This window comes from Accipiter gentilis, chromosome 24, assembly GCF_929443795.1.
Source record: "Accipiter gentilis chromosome 24, bAccGen1.1, whole genome shotgun sequence".
NCBI lineage: Eukaryota > Metazoa > Chordata > Aves > Accipitriformes > Accipitridae > Astur > Astur gentilis.
The window spans coordinates 5,159,837-5,183,392 of record NC_064903.1 but is presented as its reverse complement, the minus strand read 5'-3'; the positions used below and the strand labels follow the sequence as shown (position 1 = coordinate 5,183,392).

Sequence of the window (23,556 nt, the reverse complement as noted above, 5' to 3'; positions counted from 1 at the left end):
TATGTTAGGACAGTTTCATTGTGCTTACATGCTTTTGACTGTGGCTAACATTCTGGTGATTTGTATTTACATATGCAAACTTACTGGGATCCCGTTGATGCCTTGAAACCCTGGAACTCCCATTGGGCCCTGGAGAAAAAGAGTACTTATTATATTTCACTTCATCAATCTGTATATTTCAGTTACCTGTAAGGTACTTTTCACTGCAACGTTTTCAGTCTTGGACTTTAGCTTTCAAAACCAAAAGGAGCAAACTATCTCATGCAGATTCTTTCTGACCGCAGGGGTCAGTGAAGATAGGAACTGAGCATCTGAGCTTGACTGGATGCCAAATGAGTGCTTCAGGAATGTTTTAATCAGGCAATTTAAAGTAAAAATATAATCTTCTACTGTACATCTGGGGAAAACAAGATGCCAGGAAAATAAACAGTCCAGTATAAGATTAACTCTCAGTGTCACACTTGACCTTCCAAGAGTTTCAACAGGACTTAGGGGTTTTTCTGTCTGTGCTTGGATAGCACCACCCGGAGATGCGCAGACCACTGTATTAACTTCAGACCACCCCTGGCTGAGTTGCAAATCATTACTACTTTGTTGGTTCTACTGCTTCTGCTCTGAACAGTAGCAAAAGAGACTGTGTAAGCAGAATATCCAGCCTAAACTGCTTGTGCTTTGGAAAGGTAAAGTATATTGCTTCCACGAGGGATAAAGAGACAGACTCTTATTGCATGTTGATATTGCATATGTATCCATTTCAATGGATAGGAACAGCAGTTCTGGAGCAAATAAGGCATTTTTTCAGTGCAAGGAAATTGGTTCCAGTCATTAAAAGCCAGTTCCTAACCTGGCTTCTCTGTCTTCCAAAATCCGGGTTTAATGATTTCAGTGTTATCTGCTAGCATTATGAAAATGCTATCACACATATCAGCACTCAGTCCTTGTTTTGAATCCTCCATTGCCTTTCAGATGAATGCAACACCAAAGCAATGACCTTCATTGTCATCATTTTCAGTTTACTTGGTTCTTGTCTTATGAGGAAGGGTGACTAGAATTCCAGCGTGTTGACTAATATTAAATAAGAAGAGGGTGTAACTACAGCATATGAAAGTACAATTGAGCTAGCTTTCATCTAGCTAGCTCACCTGTCAGTAGGTGGGAAAACATGGAAGACAAACTCTGCTCTGCAGGTCCTGATACCTAAACCATCTGTCTTTGTCTTATTTGCACACATTACCTGAGCACCTTGCATCAAGTAGACTGGTAAGATGCTCTGGGATAGTCCCAGAACGCAAGCCCTTGTCCTGATGTCCCAGACTTCCTTCAGATTTTAGAAACCAGGCACAGCATGCAGGACTTCCTCTGTCTTTTAAGCTTGCAAGCTGTTGTCCTTGAAACATTCCTTTTGTCCATCCACATAGGCATGACAGTAGGAATCTCATCCCAGTCCTTGCATCAGACAATATCAGACTTCCCCATTTTTTAATCCACTACATAACCTCTGTCAGGCTATGTGGTGGGAGCATCTACACAGCTCTGGCCTATGCAGTAGGACTCAATGAGCCCTCTGCATGCAACCCAAAACTCATGATGTAAACACATGCCTGCTGCACAATGCAAACTTAAGATGAACTATCCACATGTACCTACTTTTTATTACTGAAAGTATTGGTTCGTATTTTCATTCATTCTTTTACCTAGCTCCAAACTCCCCTTTTGATACTTCTTTCCTAAGAAGAGACAGCAGAACAGATCCTAAGGACATTAAGACATTTCTGTTTGTTGTTCTGCCCATTCTTGCACACTGCATTCACTGACACCCACACCTTATGGGTTACTCCATTTAATATGACACAGTTTATAATATTCTTTCTGTTATAAATAACTTTGCACCTGCAAAACTGAATTGCAGGTTTCATTTAGTGCTCATTCCTTTTGCTTTGCTAGACACCAACTCAGGAGCTTCTACACAGGAATCAGCACCGGGTCCCTCTAAACGTAGTCTGATAACACCCATCTATCCCTGAGCATGTGAAGTGAAATACTATTTGCAACAGCAATACTAATTTGGCTCTGGTTCATCTACCAGGATGGCTACAATGTTCAGCAGCTTTAGGAACTGTACTCTCATTCAAAAATAAAAGCAGGAGATTCTCATAAGACACTAATGAGACGCTGTTGTGTTCTTACCCCTGGGCAGATAGTCCAAGATTATTGTTATTCATTCAAAAATATATACAATAGATCTATTCATAGGGGCAGAAAAGTCACTGTTGAGCCTACCTTGTCACCTTTCTGTCCAGCTGGCCCAGGGGGCCCCACTGCTCCTCTCTCACCTTTTGCTCCTGGCAAACCTTCTGGGCCAGTAAATCCAGGTGCACCTATCGGTCCTTGAAGCCCAATCGGTCCTGGTCGACCCTAATATACAACAAAAAATAAGTCAGTGCACCATGTTTACAAACTCCTTTGCAATTGCTCTATCCAACTCAATCTGCAATCCAATTTGATACCTCTAGAGTAGTGAGGACATTCTAAAGTTTTTCCTGTACATTCTGAGATAAAAGAGTTTTTAGAAGTTATTTCAGGCAAGTCACGAGTAATAGTAAGAAACCTCCCCATTTTCCTGGAAGATTTATTACTACTCATATTGCTGTAGGAAGGAACAAGGGAAGACAAGAGTGTTTTGAGATCAAACTGACCGCTGCTTCTTGAGTTTGTAGCTGTATTTCCAAGCTGTAAAGTGCAAAAAGGTTTTGCTTATGCTTTAGATCAAGCACAACAAAAAGATAACACAAGATGCAAGAACTGCATGGGTCACATACAGTCAGAAAGCATATTTTAGAGTATTTGAGACTAGTACAATGGTTGGCTCAAGGTTGGGATTATTTCCACTGTGCTCTCCTGGTTAGCTTACAGATGGGGTGAGGATCTTGATTTCTGGAGCACAAAAAGTAGGGTGCAATGACTGAGTATTGCCCGAAGATGGCAGCCTTTTCTACAACTGCAGAGATTCATATGTGACTGATGAACTTTCATTGTTCTATCACTACACGGATGTGCAGAGTAGTCTAGTACTTGTTTCTGGAACAAGCCAATGTTTAAAAAAATTTGCTGTAGGTGCTCTGATTTTTTATTAGCCTCAGAAACTGCCTCTTGGCAGCTGAATGCTTAACACAGAGTTTTGTGTTAACATTTTTGTACTTTTCATTTGGTTCATTTTGAGACAATCTGAAAGAGATCAACAGTCTAAGGTCCCAAAGTATCAGTAGAAAATGGCAGTTTAGGTCCATGCTTTCTACTGGCAAGACAGTCAGTAGATTACATGAAGTTATCCATGCAAAGGATCAAGCCTTACATTAAAAGATATGGAATGGAGAAGGAAGTGAAAAAAAAAAAAATCCTTCTCCTTTCAATTCTCCTCTATACTCATGCGCATTGTAGTGTGTTTCCCTTCTATTTCCCTAACTTCTTAAAACAGCAGAAGGAATGCAGCTCCCTGCTGCAAGTGTTTTAGTAATCTCAGCTGGAGACATACAAAGTCCTGACTCCATGCTTTGGCAGGTAAAAGACTTCACAGTTAATTTAAAAATGCATTTTTACATGTTAGTAATCAAGCAAAGTGAAACAAACTGTAATTGATTTTAAACATTCTTTTTCCAGGATCATTTTTAGTACCTGTTTAGGCTAAAACATTTTGTCCCATATTCCATGTTTCTTCACTACTGGAGCAGTTTTCTTTTAAAGTGCAGCAGTTCCCCCATGTCACTCTTTCTGTTGTGGTTGTTTCATCCTGGCCTTTTAACTGAGGTCAAGTGCATGTTTTATATTCCCATACCTTTTCTGTCTAGACACTGTCCATACCACACAATTCCAGAGGCACAGACTCCCATCTGAAAAGGCTTTTCTGTTGATTATTTTTAGCTTTCTTCTCTCTGGGCTAATTATCAATGGAATCCTTTATATTGGGAACCATATGATCGTAACATTAATCCACAAATCTTCAGTGGTCCTTGGCAACCGTACACAATAGGGAACATGTTATGAAAATCACACGCTTTGCTCTCACTTTCAGTCTCAGCTTTAACTTTAATTTCCCATAGTCGCAAGCTATGCAGAGTCTTTCAGGCAACATCTCACCAGATATGGGTTGTGGACTGTTTACCTCAAGGCAACACAGCAGTGGAGAGACATACCCTAAAAATGGGTGTGTTAGTGTTATAGCCAGCCACCACCCACAAAAGCAACAGCATCCAAGAGTCCACCAAGGTTTCTAGAGAAAACACTGTGAATTCCTCACTTAATTGAATTCCTAACACTTCTGTATTCAATTAGTTTGATTGCCTGGTTAATGACAGTGTTTCACAATGACTGGAACTGATAGGAATTAAAATTTTAGGAGGCTTTTGTTTTGCTCTGTTGCAGGTCACTTTGAGAAATATATCCAGATGAGACAGTAAAGACCAGTAACTACATGTTCTGCTTGTGTTCGGTTCTGCAGCTCTCTGACAGAAGAATTAAACATGTCCTCTGTGATTTCAGGGCCCATAAGTAAAAAACTGTCTTTTGCCTTAGTGCCCTACAAGAAAGATTTTAACAGCACTTGAAGATTTTGTCCAGTGCCTTAGAGTGTCACTAAACCATAAAGACACAGTAAAGTGCTTCTAATCTCTCTGATAATGTGATTATGCCATGATAATCAGGCTCTCAAGAATTCCTACTGTTTCTTTTGAAGTCTATGTGGATGGAAATCATGTTTTCTATGCTGAAACAAAGGACTTGCCTCCACTGCTAAAAAAGCAGCATTTTTCGTCATTCAGTAGCACTCCCATGAACTGTCCCAAGATAAAAACATTATAAAGAGCAAGCATTGTGGTGTGCAGGAGCAATTCCAGGATAAAAGCAGACTCAGGTTTTACCACAAGGTAAACTAACACCAGGTGGAACTACTGTTTGACCTCAATGAGTTTACCTTATGGCAAAAAGTTAAGTACCTAGTCTTTACTGTGCTTTGACATCAGGATTGCTCTTTCTTACCCAAAGGATAAAAAGAATAACACATCTCTCAGCAGTGAAGATGAGCTTAAACATAAAATGTGGATTACATCAAACAGAAACTACAGCGAATGAACAGAGCTCCCTATTTTTAATCTCTATTGTTCAACATATATAGTCCAGTAGCCTGTAGAAAAAGCCATTAGTAACGCAAACAGTATCATTTTGGTTTCCTGGCTGCATGACAACTGTTTTTAAAAAGATGAAAACCTACAGAATGCTTGTAACACCAAGCAAGGACAAAGTCTATGAAATTACTGTCTTGTGAATGTTTTCTCAAATGCCCAATAGAATTTCATATATTTGAAAACCATGACCTGCATTCTCAAACATATTTGTGCACCAGACTTTTACTACACAAGCAGCACTAAATGAGATGCCTGTCCCTCTGTGATGAATATGATGCTGGTAAAAAAATGGCATTATTTCTTGATATACCATGGCATTTCCATAGATAATGTCAGGATTTTGACCAAGTCTGTGCCACAAATTCAATGTGAGTCATATGCATCTCTGTTATGTGCTTAGCCATTGCAAACCATTAAAAATACAGAGATGTCTCACATATTCAGGTTTCCATTCTTGATGTGTGGTAACCAAGAGGAAAAAATGGCTGGGATAGGAACCTCAAATTGCTTCTGAATCACCACACTGCAGAAGGTGCTAAAACAAAATGGCCTGAAAATATAATTTGCTGACAGCGTCTTTCAAGATGGGAAAGGTTCTGCAACATGCCTTCTTCCCTCCACCCTTTTAATTCACCTGCATCCCAGGGTGTCATGAGGAAAGGCCAGTATGGTGGGTAATGATGGGGCCTCTCTACTGCTACACAGTCAAATACATCACAGTTTCTCTATTGTCCCTACCCCTTTTGCTAACTCTAATACCCCACATAAATTTTCGCCCACTGAAGCAGAGCTGCTACACATAGCATTGCAAATTCCAAACATTCTTTTTTTCCCCATTGCCTCTGTGAGCTTGGAGAATAACGTACAAATCTATTTTATTGGTCGCTGTGCAAAGGACATATGTGGCAGTGGTATGGAACCACTGGACATGCCCCTTATTTCAAGGACAAAAAATAATACAAGTGCTTATTTACTTGGAGAACAGTTCTACTTAGCCTCACTCACTGGCAAATGCTAGCTCAGGGATTCATCAGCAAAAAGGGATACTGGAACTCGCAAAGCGAGATAAGTTTAGCAGAACTAGTACTGATCAGGCGGGGAGGAATTAATCCCTACTTCAGTCAGTAAATTCGTAGTCTGCCATATTACAAGCAGCAAAGCTTTATTATTATTTTTATAAGCAAAATTAAGGTCCAGTGTATGAAAAGAGCAACTGAATTTAAAAACGTTCACGTTTTCTCAAACTAACACATAGTTCTTTCTCTATGAGAATTCAGTGACCACATTTTGAGTAAGGGTCTTATTCATACTCTCTATTTCTTCATCCATTTTATCCCCCATAAACAATGTTTTATCGACACAAAAAATTGCTAGTAACAAAGATTTACTTCACAAACAAATGCTTTGGAGTCTAAAGCATCTTATACTCCGTTGTTTACATTAGGGCAAACCAAAGAGCCCACCATTAAACCATTATGGCCCTAAAAATGTACGTTCTCATATACTGCATACACTAAGAAGAATCTAGCCCAAAACTTTCAAGGAAGATCTATGTACCCGATTCCCATGTTGTACAGGATAGCCTGTGCAAGGGACTGATCCTTTGAGATGCTCTTTCATGCAGGCAAATGGCATTACCCATTTAAATCACAGCCATTCTCTCTGATCAGGGATGCCACATTAGGAAAGGGGATACACGACTCGTGCCAAACTCAGATGAAGTGTCTATAAGTGATTTGTTGATGCAAGGCAGCAGTGTCCATTAGCGAGTAGCATGACCTTGGGCTAACCACTTCTACTTTCTACCTCCATTTCCTCCCTTCTCCTCTTCACTCTGCCCTGCCTTTGCTGCAAGATTCCTGCGGCAGCCGTTATCTCTTGCTGGACAGACAGTGCCTAGCACAAGAGAGTCCTGGTCTCAACTGGGGCCCCACAGTTCTACAGTAATAATAATAATTACTGATGAAAACCCCTTCACTATATTCCTAAATTACAGGTCAGGTACCCAGTGCCCTGCTCACATTCCAGAGTGAGTAATTATTTTCCCTACTGAAAAATGCTTTGTACTTTTAAAGAAAATTATTCTTCAGTTTTTCTTCTAAAAGCTTAGGGAAAGTCTTGTTCAAAATGGCTTCTTTATTTCTGTCATATAATTTACTGTTCCTCTACACAGCTTTTCACCCACACAGCATGAGATGAATACACAAAACTGTATATACACACAGAAATAAAGGACCAGAAAAAACATCCTGTGCAACAATCCTACTTCATGCAGCACCTTCCCGAAAATCTCATAATTTTTTTTTTTCTTTGTTGTTCTCTATTTTTTAAGGAAGTATATCAGGGTAATAATTTTTTTTTAATTAATTTTTAAGAAAAGAGACAAATTATTCCTGTACCATGTGAAATTCTTTAATATCATAATTCATTTTAGAAGTTTTCTGTTTATGCAAAGCAGTGCTTGGCATGCTAACACTGCAGACTGTCAAGGCTGCTCTGGTCATCTCAGGAGCAATCTTTTAATGTAGTAATGAGCAACTGCAGGCAGTTTCTCATAATAATTTCCAATTTTAGTTCATATGATAAACTATTTTCAAAAATACTTCTGTTATTTCCACTAAGCCTGACTAGACCTGAATGCAAGTAGGAAATCTAGGTGATTAAAAAATGTGTGTGTGCATATATATATATATAGTTTTATGCCCTATTTTTAAACTGCTTTAGAAAAGATCAATGAAATTTGATTCCATAAACCATTTGCTTCTTGAATCCTGTATTTCAGTAACATAAAGTTGCAACAGAAGCTTTACCACAATATAAATAGAGAACTGCATATAAACCCTGGACATTAAAAAAAAGGAGAAAAATTATATCTTTATTTTTAAATTGGATATTTAAATGTCTGAAAAGTTTGTTCTTTAAAACATTCAATTTCCAGTTAAAAACTTTCATGGAACATCCTGATCCAATCAATTCCACATATTTGCTATTTCTATTTATAGGACACAAAGAGACCACATACTGTCATCTTTTTCCCCACCATGGACAATGCCCAGAGTGGCTCAGTGTTAAATCTAAGTAATTATTCCATTTTATACTTCATAACCTTTAAAGAAACTACCTTTTTTTTTTTTTTTTAAAGACAGTCAAAAAGGATGACTTTAACTCAGATTGCTTTTTTGCTTTGATGTACTGAAACATCCAAGTTAGATAAGAAAGTAAGAGCACATGGAAAGGCTCCAGACCACAGAGAAGACAGATAACACGACAGTAAGTGAAAGTCACTTGTGGGTTGTAACATCTGTGCGAGATGCGCCGGCCAGGCGATAGCCTTCCTGCGCTGCACTCCAGACAGGAGGGGATCCACGTGTGACACTGAGTGTCATACAGAATAACGGGCACTACAGAAATTTAAAGATGTTACTTGTGGGGATTTTTTAAAATAAAGAACAAGTAGCAGGATTTATGAAGCATAGTGATGTCTTATGTTGTATTTCAAGTAAATGAATAACCGTTGTATGAAAATCATGAGTTAAAGCTTATTTTTAAGGAGCTACACTATGTATCTGAACAAAATGTACTTGTCTTTTTCATAATCACCACTCAGAATTATGCCTTCATTTCAGCAGAAACTATGTAAAACACTTATCAGGGTTTGCAGAGACTATAGATACTGATGAATTGTGTCCCAGAGTATCACTGCAGCAAAGGTGATCACCCCTGAATCCCCAGCTTAGCCACTGTTTGTTTAAGCTAATTGGCCATGAGGCTCAGGTGATATATAGTCATCCGAGATGAGCTTTTTGCTACCTGCCACAGCAAAAGGGTTTTTTCGCTAGCTTAACCGATACCTTTAGGGCCTTTATGTGTTTTACACTGGAAGGACAATGGTAGGTTCATACACAAATGGAGAGCAATTCATGTAGACAGTGTAGGAGACTGGCAACTGGCACTACCCCTCTGAAATCACGCATCTATTTAAGCCTGACTTAGAGGCAACCGAGGAAATGAGGCATGAAGGAGGAGGTGAGTAAACAGTAGGCAGGAACCCCTCCCACATCTCATGGAGCTCTGGCATTACATTACACTCATCAACGTTCCAAAAAAATAGGACGTATATTGAAAGGATGGATTACACGATTATGAAATCTTAGCAAAAATGTTGCAGCAAGTGAGGTCTAACTGACTTCCATTCACTTACAAACTAAGCATTTTTTTATTTAACAAAAGAGTATAGTAGAGCCAAAGGTTTGAATGGTTTATGAGATTTTATGGTCTTTTGCAACCTCAGTTCATCTCCTCTCCCTCAAGTCTTTGGTGCCTAATCTCTAAAAAATGTTTTAGAAAGCCTTTACAGCTCCCCGACCTGTTCACATAGGACAGCAGCTGTCATAACATTTTCCTGCCCTTTACTGCGGGAAGGGCACTTCAGAATATTGTGTACATCTCTTGACAGCAGCACAAGTCCTGAGCTGAATTTTCATACAAGAGAATTAGTTATTTCAAAAGGAAACACAGGGTTGCTGTAGGACTTCACTCCATTTTCCTGATGGCTGTAAAGGGAAGTAGAAAAGGTAGCACATTGCAAAGCATGTTTTTTTCCCCAGAATGCACACGTGCCGTTCTGGGGAGAGCACGGCAGTAGAAAAGGACCAAATAATGACTCCTCAGCAGTCAGTCCCCAAAACAGGAGATGGGTCAAATGAAAAGAGAGGGTCATAGCCCCTGACTCCACTGGCTTCGGTTGCAGGGCTTTTCTCTAACCAGACTGATCTGCAGATGCCGCTGGTTCTATTGCCAACTACTTTTTGCCCCTTACAGGCCAGTAAAGCCTTTTTGATGATACAGAACAGCAGGTGTCTACATCACTATTGCTCTAGCAAAGGATCAGCTAACTGGTTATAATTAGTTTTCATGTTTATTTAAAACTGTGTAAATGAAAAGAATAATTGAAATTGCTTCATTCCCGAGTAACCCATAGTGATATGCTGCACACAAGTGCGACCTGCAAAGGATGGCAGCCCACAATTACTGCCAGCTTCGCTTTGCTTTCTTCTTCTTCAGCCTTACTATCCTTACTTCTGGCAGTACTTTTATTGTCCTCAGAAATACTTTGCAGTCTGCTTTTACATTTTGTGTTTAAAGTTGTCTCTTACTCAATAACTTGTTTGTTTCAATCAGACAATCAAATGGGATCCCTTGGGTTTATCTCATATTTTAATCGTTTCTGTATGTTGCTATTCACATGACAAACAATATGGATGAACTTCAGACACACACTGGGGTTTATTAACCGAGCTTATACAATTTCCAAGACCTGGCTACAGGCATTGCAGTATGTACTGTGTATATATATATAGACACAATATGTATGTGTATATATAGTCTCTCCAACAGATTTGCTAAGATCAAGCATGCTATTTTTCACAAACCATTTAAAGGGGTTTTACCTAACTCATTACTGAGGAAGATACCACACTAATTATAGATATTAGATGAGTCCCTTGGGAAAAAAGTGATATTGAATCATAATGACTTCACGGGCAGTCACATCAGGACTGCCCATAAAACCACAGCTTCTGACTCTCCTTAAGATACACCCTACAACACACAACTTTTTCAGAGATCTGCTATGGGCTCATGAGGAAAGAAGAGCATGCAGTGTTGTGTTATTTTCCCTTCCACTTATCCCCAGCACTCTACAGAACAAGCCAAAAAAGCCTGACGTGCTTCTGAAGAACTGTTTAAGTGAACAGCTACAATGAACTTTTTGCTACCTCCCCCTCTGGCTGGCATTTCCAAGCTGCCTTCTTCGTGGACTAAAGTGACAGAAGATTCATTGTTGCAAAAAAATGTTGTCAGTAGAAAATTAGCTGTATTAAGTAGTGTACTGAACAAGTGAAATCTTGCCAGAGTCAGGCCTGTTAAGACTATTAAAGGGACATTGTATCTAGAAAGGCAGGGAGGGTTCAGCCACATGCTGAAGCCAAACAGACTCCAAACCTCCTCAGGGTCTGCCGTGTCCAGATCTGTTAATTTGCTTTGGGCTCCTGTCCAGTTCGTTCTTTTACAACAAACCCAATTTTCAAATTTCTAATTCCCCTTGCAAGCAAAGGCTGTGAAAAGTTAGTGTTTCCTCAGAGACAGAACAGGGACGTGGGCAGGGATTAGATCTAGCAGGAAGAGACTGTCCATACCAGCATTTTCCCAGCACAACTACTCCTTAGCAGATAGGATGGTTTCATCTTCCCTGTTGCACTGAGGGGCAGAGCCGCTGACTTGCATGCATCCCACAAAGGCACTGGCTATGAAAGTCCAGGCTGTGCATTGAGAAAGCGGCAGTGCAACTCTCTAAGAAGCAAATGAGGGGGGGAACTGCACATCTCAGTGGGCAACTCGGTCTTTCGCACACAGAACTCTCTGTCCATCAGCCTCTACAGCAGCCAACGAGAGCCGAGGGATTTTGAAAATGGAAGACTGAGATGGGAAGGAAGGAAACAGGGAATTGGTAATAAAAGGGTCAAAAGAATGTCTCAGCTGGCTCACAATTTCTAATACTACATTATAACTACATTTGACTACTTTTTCTGCCTGGGAACTGGAAATCAAGCGCAGACATGTCCTGCTCCCCCAATAACACAGAGATAGGGAGATAACTCAGAGACAAGGAATAGACCCAGAAGCATGAGACAAAAAGACTGAAAAGGAGTTACATATCAGTGGATGATACGCAGTTTTTCCATTTCCCTCATGCTGTGGGAACAGAAAATGTCCTCTTGCACCAGAACTTCCCCAAACATGACATTCAACCAGTAAAGGAAGGAACAAGGATGAAGAAACCAGTAATGAAAAAACAAAAAACCTTGAGGTTTCCATGCATGGAAACAATTACAGAGCTCTGGTGATCGCTTACCTTACATGATGCCTTCTTGGCCTTTCTAAAGGGCCTCATGCTAGACACAAAAAATAGCTCATGAACCTTTTAGAGAAACTTTGCTCACTGGAGCTATTTATTGCAGTTTCAGCCACAGATAAGCTATTCCCAGCTTTAGTTTCTATCAGCAGCTAAACTAAGTTCCCAGTCTATTTAAATCCTGGCAATTATCCTGGGGAACTCATATCCACAACATGCATCTAAGACCAGCAATTTAGGAGTATTTTTACAGAAACAGCCACACAGAGGAGAACAACTTAGAGATGTACAAGAACAGTCGCAAAAATGTCAGTTAAAGACTTCTAGCAAAGATTTAATGCCTCTTGCACTTCTAGAGAGAAACAACCCACTAATCAACAAGAGCCAGGAAGAAGTTAAAGGGTACCAGTCTTTAGGACAATTATTTTGTGCTCACCAGCTGGGTTCCCTGCTAAGCACTGGAGTGGATAGGCAAGATCCTGCCCCAGTTTTTTCCAGGCTAGCAATAGCAATGTTCCTTCCCTTTGGGCGCTTTTAGACCCAGATCTGGAGTGTGCAGCCTGGGCGAGGCTCATCCATTCCCAGATTGCTGCAATCAAACCCATTTTTAAATCATATTAAAAGGCTGGAGGGGTTTGGTCATTCAAAGAAAATTCACTGAGTGAAGTATCTATTTACTTTGCACAGATTCAAAAAACTCCAAAACGTTTTCCGCCAGGCAAAGACTTTCAATCTGAATGGGATATTTGGATAGCTCACAAACACTTAGTTCGTCACAGCTGCAGAAAACAGTCTTGTCTTTGATTCCAAAGATTTTGTTAGTTTCCACTTGATTTGCTACTTCTACTTTGAAGGTGGCTATCAATGAATTGTATCTGAGCAAAAATGATAATGTAGTGTATGACATCTCAAGGGAGACTGATCATTTATTTTCCATGCTAATTACTCTAGAGCAACAACTTCTCTCAAAAGATCATAACTGAGGACCATTTTAATGCAGATATCATAATATTATATTGATTCGTTAATTGGCAGCTGTAGCTCTACTGAGGGTATTACTCCCCTAGTTTTCACACTTCTTACGGAACTTTCCTGTGTTGCTGTCAATGTTTTCACTGTATTCCAGCTAAAGCAGAAAAAAATTACCTTGGTTTAAATGCAGCAAAATTATCAACTAAGAGAACAATCTTCATATTTAACAACTTGCCTTTGAATCTTCATAGAAGTGATTCAATCTTTTCTTATTACTCTTTGTCTGTCATGTGGCTGTACGTATTACAGTTTGTCTTACTGCATTTTGTAATAATTTATATACTGAGGTGAGTTGGTTGCAGAAACTACTTAATACTAACTAAAATAGCACAGATTCATTTTAATATTTGGAATAAAAATAGCTGTGGTTTTTCAGGTGGTAATACGATAATTAAATAAAAGATTACTTTAACATCTGTCATTGTGTTCTCCACTTCTGCAGAATGTAAAGTGAAACAGAATATGAATAATAGAGATTTGGATCACAAGCATAATATTGGTATTCTAAAAGCAGATTTAAATGCCTGTATCCAATCTTGCCTTTAGGAGCTTCTCTCGATTTGTCTCAAGTTCCTGAGAGAACAAGCTTGTAAGATGCTGAGATAGCTGAATTTAAAATCTGAACCTCTCCTCTAACTTAGCTTGCAATCCAAGTCATAGCCTAACCTATTCTGGACCATGATCTTAAGACTGCTTTTTTTGGCTCACTTTTTTCATGATGGAACATCTAATTATTCTATTAAATTTCCCTGTTACACAAAAAATGTGTATCTATAAAATTGCCACGAGTAAAGCAATGTTCCAGAAAAACAGACTTGTCTTTTTCCCTTTGTTCTTACTGATGCATTACTTCTGTTCCCTCCCCTGTCCAGTATCCAGTCTTTGTGCTATTACAACCAAGTTTTAGTACTTAATACAATGCAATTCTGAAAGCAAGTCTGAAACTGGCATCTGATCTATGCAGCATGGAGCTACCTCTAAGCCCTACTACTGTATCGTGTATTAATATTATTCATCCGATGAATAAAGTAGACTTTTTTGGAACAAACAAACAAACAAAAAAAACCCACAAAAAACCAACCCACCCACCCCCCTTACAAACACAGACATTTAAAAAAATATCCATTTTAGTCACCAGACCATGTTCCACATGCTAAACATTCTGTTTACAAGAGAGAAACACAGCAAAAGTTCTCATTATCCACTAAGGTCATTCAGCCCCAAAGGATGCTTCTAGTTAGAAGGCAGGCGGTGAAAGTAGGCCATTCATAGATCTGTCCAGTAAGGGGTCAGTGGCGAACAATAGATTCTCTGCAAGCAGTTTCCCCTACATTTTGCCTCCCATAGCCTTCCCAGCATGTTCCTGGCACTTCAGAAAGGTCTGAGCGGCTTTCCTTGCACAGGGTTCTGCTAAAAACAAAATTATCTGTTGGAACAGATAATATTAGTCAAGATTTAAAACTCAGATGGGAACCATTTGCTTATTCAAGATAGTAGATTTAGAACAAAAACTCTTCCCAGAGACCTGTTACACAGCAGAGCTGAGGGGAGTTTTGCAAACATGTAAACAATTCACTTTAAAGGAAAAAATGGAGTCTGTGAATTCTCATCTACACATTGCTTGGAAATATACAGACCAAAGCTGAAGGAGTGGAGGGTAGTAGAGGCCTGCAAATCTACAAACATAACATTTGGCAAGATTCCAGTTATCTCCAGAGGCTGAAGCAGAGCAGGTCCAGGCAAAATTTTACTGCAATGCCTGATAACAAGAAGCACCAGTCAGTCAGTTGCTGGTTTACTAGGCAGTGTCAGAAAATAAATGGCAATTAGTAAAAATAACTTCAAACCAAAGTCAGGGAGAGAAAAAAATAGAGGATTTTTCATTTCTCCTAATAAGTGTTGCATATTGATCAAGATAAGGACGGAAATGAACTCTTCACCTACTTGAATTCCCACTGGCTAAGGTATATAGAATAAATGATTAATTCCAATGTTGCTTGTCATCACATAAATTGTATGTTTAAGTCCTTGGACATTTACTACGTGGCTGTATTAACACTCCAAAAAGCTTCATTCATTTGTTGGTATAAACCACACTTCCAGTCTGCTTAATCTTTGACAGACAGGTCTCATTGTCCCCAAAATCCCTTGCTACACAATACAACAAAGACTTAAATGACTCTGTAGGCCTGCCCTGCTACCCACACTGCTCTGCGCTTCCTGCTCATATATCCCTGGAATTCATGACCATGCAGATTACTAAATTACACACTAGGCCAGGGATTAAGCATGGCTCTTTGTATGGGAGCATCTGAGGTCTGGAAGAAGATTTTACCTGTCACGGTCTGTGCTCATTGGGCCTTGACGAGAGACAGAAGGAAGCAGTGCTGCAGAAGATCACAAACACTGGTGTGTGATAATCAGCGATCTGTATATGATGACAGGATAACCTGACTGGTGCTGTCCTGCGCACAGGTCTAGGGAGCTTTAGACAGACAATAACCAGCCCACTATTTCCAAAGCAGCTCAGTAGCTTCTTCCCTCTTAAAATAAAAGGAGAAAACGTTCCCTGGTCTGACAGACAGCAAGCCAGATAATGGCCTTTACTGTATCCAAGCAGAACTGAAACGTCTAAGGGTTAGGAATGTATCCTGCAGTTAAGCAAACATACCAACAAGTCAAAGGAAGGGGTATAGTAGCTCATCAGTTGTTTTAAATTAGCTGCTAATCAAAGCTGGAATTGCTTCTGATTGCTTTCAGAATACTTAAGAGTTACATATCTGAAAGAAAAAATAAAACCAAGAAAAAAAGTCTTGAAATAACAACATAGATTTAAACACCTCAGGCATATCAAATACCTTTTATCCATATGTACATATAAAAGTCACATTGATTCTCACTTGAAAAATCAGAAGGCTTTAGTAGGCCTTAATCTTGATGTCTAGATAGGACAGAGGAGAGTAGTCTTTGCCCAGTTGTAACTTACAGATGGATAGCAACTCCAAGGTTTGGCTAAGTCTGTTTAGAAGTTCAGTAGTTAAAGAATTACTGTAGCCAGGACAGTATAATGACAGAAATCAGAAAAAATTGTAGGGAGAGACAGCACATTTTACAAAAACAAGTAGTTTGGCTTTTTTTTTTTTTCTTTTTAAAGATAGTAGGTGTTACCATCTTGTTTGGTTTGTTTGGTTGCCTTCTTTTCAAACTATTCTTCATTTCAAACAGCAAATACTGACATCTTCCAGTTTTTACCAGTTATGTTGATGTAGCCATACTGGTCTGAAAGATGATATTGCATTTCTCATTGTATTTTGCACTCACTTAGAGCTCAGTGAATGACAGGAATTATCTAAGGCCTGAAAGATACAAAGTTCACAGTGTAGTCACTTTTATTAGTTTGTTTCAGACAGCAAACCCTGCTAACGAAATACACCGAGTGGGGACCAGTACACCACAATGCAGCGATGCTTTGGTTCAGCATCATCCTATTACATCAAAGAGTAGGGTTGCTACATGCCAACATGATGACATGTCATTTTAGAGGAACCAAAACTGCCTCAGATCTGCAAATAGCCTCCTAGCAGCTCATAAAAAATTGCAAAGCCCCAGAAACCCTGGGAGGACAAGCACTGGAAGCGGATCTGGTCTGCACAGACTCAGCAGGACTCTTTGGAAGTTGCTGCCAGCGCTCCTTTTGCAGCCAGAACAGCCACTGTTGAGCTACACAAACTACTCTAAGCCCTTTCCCTAGAGCCATCAGCTAGGGAACAATCATTAGACTGCTGTTTGAGAAAAATAAGCAAAGCATACTTTAAACAAATAGAGAAAAAAGAATCCTCTATTGATCACTGCTACAAACTGGCTTTGTATTTCCCTTGTTCATGAAGTGACTCCAATTTCAGTTAAACCACAGCTATCTGCAGCAATGTTTTTCCATAGGATATTTTTTTAAAGCCTCACACCATGCTATATTTGCATAGAGTGCAATAAACTGTGCCCTCAGCCACACACATACATACCAGCCCCCTTCAGACGCTAGACTAAGTTGTTCATAAACCCCATAGGTATTTATAACAGCCTATCTTTTAGCCAGCAAGAACAGCAAAACAGTGAATATGAGTTAATGCATTCTCTGTATCTGGATCTCTGAATAAACATTCACTTCTATGGAGTTTTAGATCATATGAAGACTCCAGTGTCTTTTCACTTACATCAATACAGACAAATAATGACTCCAGTGAAGTACAACCCTGATGTCAGAGACGGAAGAATCAGGCCCAATATACATCACTCCTTCACTGCCATTGCTCTTGCCAACACAGCTGATCTTTGCTTGGCTGAATCGGCGTCAGCAGAAATGTTGTCTTACATCTGCCACTGGCTGAAAATGCCAGCTCTGCAAGTGTCTGTCAACCAAAACCGAAGTGGAATCATGTAACTGAGGAAGGCTAAAGGGTCAAGGCTTAAAAGCAGAATAAAGGAAAAGGAATCTGAGAAATAAAAGAAAGGAGATAATGGTAAGAAATACAGAGGAGGCACAGCTATACTGCCCACCTTCAGTTTGCAGCACAGACTGAAGAGTACACACAAGGGAAGCCCATAAAAGTCAACAAACAGTCCTACATGTAGGGTAAGGTGAAGTGTCTCAACTTCTGGTAAGGAAATGGACGGTGTCCTTGCTTGCACCATGAAACTAAGCACTGAGGATGTGCATGGGAGACGCTTGCTAGTTAGTTTTTATATCAAATCTGGTGGCCACCTCCCTGCTTTTACTATTGCTCCAAATGATAAAGCCAAGAAACAGGCACACAAATGCTAAATGGCAGATTCACAGGTGGTCATGGGAAAGGCAGGCTGCAGAACCTGGGTCTCATTTTCCCAGCTCTCGCAGAGGATGTGCCCAAGCACAGGACTTGCATTCTGAACACTGGGATTTTTCTTGAGTCTCAAAGGCTGCATCATCTTCTCTTTCCTTTCCAGACACAAAATCTTTCTATTGACACAAGTAACATTGCAGTATCAAAGCTCTTATCTGTCAACCAGAATAACAGCTATTTTATCCTGGGGAAGTGAAATTAACTATCCAGAAATTTTGTCTTTGCTGAACAAAGAAAAGAAAAATACATTTTCCTTGTCTTTGTGTTGCTGTATGCAACAGCAAGTGGGGAAGAAATCTGGGGGCACTTCTAGTCTTCCGATCATGATTTACCAGTATCAGATCAGTATTACTTTGTTTGATAGCAGGGTTTTTTCTCTTTTTCTATCACTACACCACTCTAGTGTTAACAGCTCATACTGTATTTGTTAAAGAAACAACTAACCATTAACACCGACTATTTTCTTTCCCTCTCCACTGAAACAATATGAGAAGTGCATATCCTTTTCAAAATATCAGCAGCTTAAAAAGGCTTTTTTTTTTTTGTATCTCCAAGTCCAGCAGCCTTCCACGAAAGCAAGAGAGATCAAATCCCAACCCGTATTTAGCACTTAGCAGGCCAGCGCTCAGAGAGACAATACTGTCTTGAAGATATCATGCACCACTCGCTTTAAGTCTATCTCAATTTTGTGATCTACATACAGTCAGCCATCCAATAAGGGTCAAATTAGTGATCTATCGTTCTTTAAATTAAACAAAAGAATGCTAAAACTTGATCAGTGCTCTAATGATTAGAAATAGGACACAGCTTCTTGTGGTGGTTTTATGGCTCCTTAACTCTGCTGAGAGCCTGCAGCTCTGAGAGCACATTCACCTGGTCACGTATGGACAGCTGTAGGCTGCCTCATTCCACTCCCAGCCTAGAGTCACCTCGAGGGTAGAAGCCACTTAAATTTACGTGCTTGCCTGAATCAGACTGTACCAACATACTCTGAGACTCCTTCTCTGGCTCATGTCTTATCCTTCAACATTTTTTGTGTGTATACTGGGGATCATCTTATTTTCATTATATTGCAGATCCATTAAATGGATCTTTAAACAGCCCTATTACATCTGCAGTGAACAAGAAGTCCAAATGCTCTACAGTTGAAAGCAAATGGATGAAAATCTAGATCTGCTCTTGTGTCCAGCTACAGTTTGGGACGGTTCCATGGTTTTGTCCCAGCTGTGTGCTTTTCTCCAAAACCCAGTAAATTTAATGCTTAGAAGAACAGTTCTTTGGTGCAGGGCTTTTTTTGTTGTTTATACAAAATGCAACTGATCCTGATGTGTAACTGAGGCCCCGGGCCTTGCTGTACTATAAATACTGAAAACAAGCATCAGACCAAAGAAACTAGAGTCTTTGCACCAATATTCCTTTTAAAATATGAGCCATTTGGATGGTGTCTTCCAATTCTGCTGGAAATAGTGTTTTACCTCCCACATTAATATAGCTGTTACAGGACAGATATATTTCTAGTTTACTGGAATAATCTGATTCTTCTACAGAGTTGGTATAAGAAATCTCTGCAGCATTTGTAGTAGTATGCAAGTTAAACGCAAGGAAAAAGTAATCAAGTGATAAGTAAAAAGAAATTGATTTAAACAAAATCCCTTCTGCAATTAAATTTTCTGGTTAGGTTTCAGCACAGGACTATTGGGAAATTCTGATATTTTAACACTGATATATCAAGAGAAGAGTATCTCAAACAGTGCATTGTGTGGCAAGAACCATCAAAATTAAACTAAGCAGACAATTTGTAAATATACTTTTTGTTTAGACTGGAATGCAAATTTTATACAGCACATACAACTCTTAAATCTTATCCAAACAAATCCAAGGGAAAAGCAGATTTTAAGAGTACATACCTAGAACTGTAAGTTTCATTTACTTCCAAAACTTGTGCAAAATATTTGGAAATTAATTTAAACATAGGGAACATTACCTCAGAAAGACTCACCAGAAAAAAAGCACATTATTAGTCATAACTACATTTCATTAGTTCTTCATCTTGCAAGAATAAGGCTCCTTCACTCTTGGAATACAGTGGTTAAAGCATTAACTCCGTAAAGCTAAAATCAGATCAAATGCCGTATGTTTAACAAAAAAAAGAATAAACCCTACTAGTTCTGACAAGCAAGTGGTGCTTGCTATGGTTTTGGAAACTCTCCAAAGTTTGTAACTTGAATAGCTAGTTGTGCTTAGAAAGAATTAGGGTAGGGAGTTTCTGATACGCAGTGGCATTTAGGAGCAAGCAAAGGGCACTAGATCTTAGAAACATGTGTAAATTTGTTCAGAGAGCATTTATATTCAAAGCTGCCTAAGACCCCAGGCCACTGCACTCAAGAGAAACAGTTAACGTTCCTTTATGTTCACATCTCATGGTGAAGTGAGCAGATATTTGCTGAAGGTGAGTGCTGATCAGACAAACTCTTGCTAGATTTGCAAAATGACTGGACAGCAGCAATGCTTCCAGTGTTGTGCAGACAGAGCAAGATTAGAGAGCACACTAAAAAACACTGGTGATGGCTTAAAACTAGTGCTCCCCAGTCTCTCTAACATAATGCACAATGTAGCAAGATTACACATAAATAACTAGCTTTCATTTTGAATAGCTATAGCTTTTGTTCTACAGATCAGCGAAGCTTTTCACTCACACTTTTGTATTTTAAAAAACATTAAGGTTTTTACATGTTTCTTCAAGTGATACAACTGTTAAACACACAGGCAATCAGTGTTTCAACACCAAGAAACTGGATTATCCTCTGCAAAATAAGTTCAGGCTTTTTTCTGCTTTCTGCCTAGTCAGTGAAACTGTTCTCACACCAGTGTCTACTTCTGGATACCAGATTACATATGTATAGTTATGCCTAAAGATGAAAAGGAAGGCTAGATCTACAGCCTCTCTTAAAAAAAGAAAAGGATGCTTTACATAGCCAGCACATCTGTAACACTGGTCCAGGACCCTGTTCATTTACTTTTTTTTAGATAAACCTAGAGTACCATCACTGAAGCCAGTCAAGTGACTTAATGCTAGCAACTGGTTTTTACTATTGTAAAGAACAGGCCTCCAACAAAGCTAAACCAGGAGGAAACTCTGGTATTTCTCTTATAGTTCTGATACTTGTCTACTGAGAAGGGTAGGAATGCAGCAGAACCAGAGTGAAATCAAGATCTGGTATTCACCAATATTCTGATAATCACAACTTTAGAAATGTACTTCTAGAACTGATGCTTCTCCATTTAAAACTCTCCTGTCATATACTCACTAATTCAGCGAGCTCTTAATCTTTACTTTGGAAAGCTGAAGCAAACTTTCCTTAAGACCCCACTAAAACCCAGGTGTTCTGGATCTTCCCAATACAACTATACTATGAGGTGCAAAGTAAACAGTCTAGTCCATGTATAAATATTTAATAAGACGCTTGCATCTGGAGCAAAATGGAGCTAACTTGGTGTTCCCTATTCATAACATAAACAGATTTGCATGACACAGTGTTAGTACAAACTTTCCTTGACTATAAACATTTGCTGATGTATTTCACCAATAACGTAATGTATAGGAACAGAGGAAGGATTTACTCTGAAGAGCGCATGTGGATAAGATCCAATTTTGCAACCTCCTCTCACCGACAGTGCCTTTTCCTGAAACTCTTGAGACAAGTTTCCTGTGCAACATGCTCCTTTCTACTGGCAAAGAGGAACATGACCCCAGTATAAAGTCAATGACAGACACCAAGAGAAGATGCAGTTGTGGTTCATGTATCTCCACACAAAACAGATGCTACCACACTCATGATACTCTGCTTGCTGAAGGACTGGCTCACCAGCCACTTCAAACAAGGACTTGCAAGTCAGATTTCTTAAAACTAAACAACTTCAAACATGTTCGCTAACTGCCCGAAGAAAAGTTTGTTCTGAAGACCTAATCCTGCAATGTCCTGATTGCCCTCAGCTTTTGTTCGTGTTTCCATGTCTTCAGCGGGGCTATCAAGGGTATGGCCGGATTTGGGTCTGACTGACAACTAATGCAGAAGATGACACAAGCAATGGCAGGAAAAGCAGGCCATTTTAGCTTCCTTCTCCCACTCTTTGCATTTACATTGCAAGCTTGAATGTCTCCCTACAGCTCTTCTTGTTTACAATACTGAGAACTCACATACCTAGAGACTCTCATTTCAGGACCTGAGTTAGAGCGCAAGCTAACTTAGTACCAGCACCTCTGGAAAGCTTCCCCTCAGCAACCTGGTTGTATTCAGCTATCAGTGTGGACTCAACATTACCTAGCTGAACCAGTTCCTATCTTTGCACGAGGGATGACCATAGAGCTGTAGGGAAGGAAATAAAATGTTCCATGGTAAGAGGGAGAGTGACAGCAGAAGCACACACTGAATTGGCAGGGACATTCAACTGGGAGATCTCATCAGAATGCACGAAGTGAGGAGTCCTTCCACTTACTGAAGGTGACTGGCACAACGGACACTCCTTGGTCACTGTTTCTTCAGAAGAAATGAAATAGCTATGCCTCTCACAACAGGCCAGCAGAAGACCAATGATATTAACAGACCCAAATCCCATTACTATTGGGAACAAGGAACTTAATTCTATTCAATTTCAGAACCCTTCTTAGATGGATCTGAAAAACTCTCAGCCTAAAGTCACAACAAATATTTGCTAAAGACAGTTCAGATGGGACCAAGAGCAGCCAAAAATTTTGAGGTATTAAAAATGTACTGTTTCCTCCCAGAAGGAACTTCTCATTCCTGTGTTACTCTCCTTCAGGAAGAGACCACCGAAGGGTGAGCGCAATACATTTCCTCTCCCATCTCTTGTATTAATTCTATTCATAATCTATAAAATCAGACCATTTTTGTGCAACCTTGTGATTTGAGACAGGATGAAAAGACAGTAATTGTGCCAGAGCTTTTTTGCGTGCAATTTTTAATAAGCCAGAAACAGTAATATAGTAAAACCACACTGGCTATAGCGCTCCTTAACTTACCAAACACTGAAGAGAAGCAGCTTCTTTACATGGGATATTACTATTGCTGATCTGTTGAGGGGATGGACAAGCAGCTACGAATTCCATGGAAGCATAAAATCTCATAACTCTCCTGTTCACAGTTTACTTTACATCTATTCTCAGGCCAACATTTCCACACATAAAGTAAGTATGTGAGAACTTATTTAAACTCTTTGTTGAAGGGAATCAACTTACATTTAATATCCCAGAGGATTATTTTAAGAAATAACAAGAAGGACAGGCAGAAAGTAAATTATTTACACTGCCGTGTATCTTGAACGTGGCTAGTCAGCCTGCTGGGAATGGTCATTTACCATTCAAAAAGCCAATTTTTCACTGTGTGTGCGCCCACGATTCAACTTAGTTTCTAAAGTCAGGCCAGAAACATAAATTATAGACTTATCAGAACTGCAGCTCCCTTTTTATTAACAGAATTTCCATCTTCAAATAGGACCAGGCTCTTTGAGCTAAACTCCATCCATGTGCTCTGCCATT

At 39.5% G+C, this 23,556-nt stretch overlaps 1 protein-coding gene across 1 annotated transcript in view; it reads right to left on the bottom strand.

The window, feature by feature from the left end:
* Window positions 1-23,556, bottom strand: part of COL4A6 (collagen type IV alpha 6 chain) — a 141,373-nt gene that overhangs the window by 52,632 nt on the left and 65,185 nt on the right. Inside the window, exons 4-5 of the mRNA XM_049827301.1 lie at window positions 2,281-2,415; window positions 85-129 (exon numbers count right to left, since the gene is read on the bottom strand). Coding sequence (XP_049683258.1) covers window positions 85-129; window positions 2,281-2,415 — 180 coding nt within the window. The remainder of the gene's footprint in view (window positions 1-84; window positions 130-2,280; window positions 2,416-23,556) is intronic.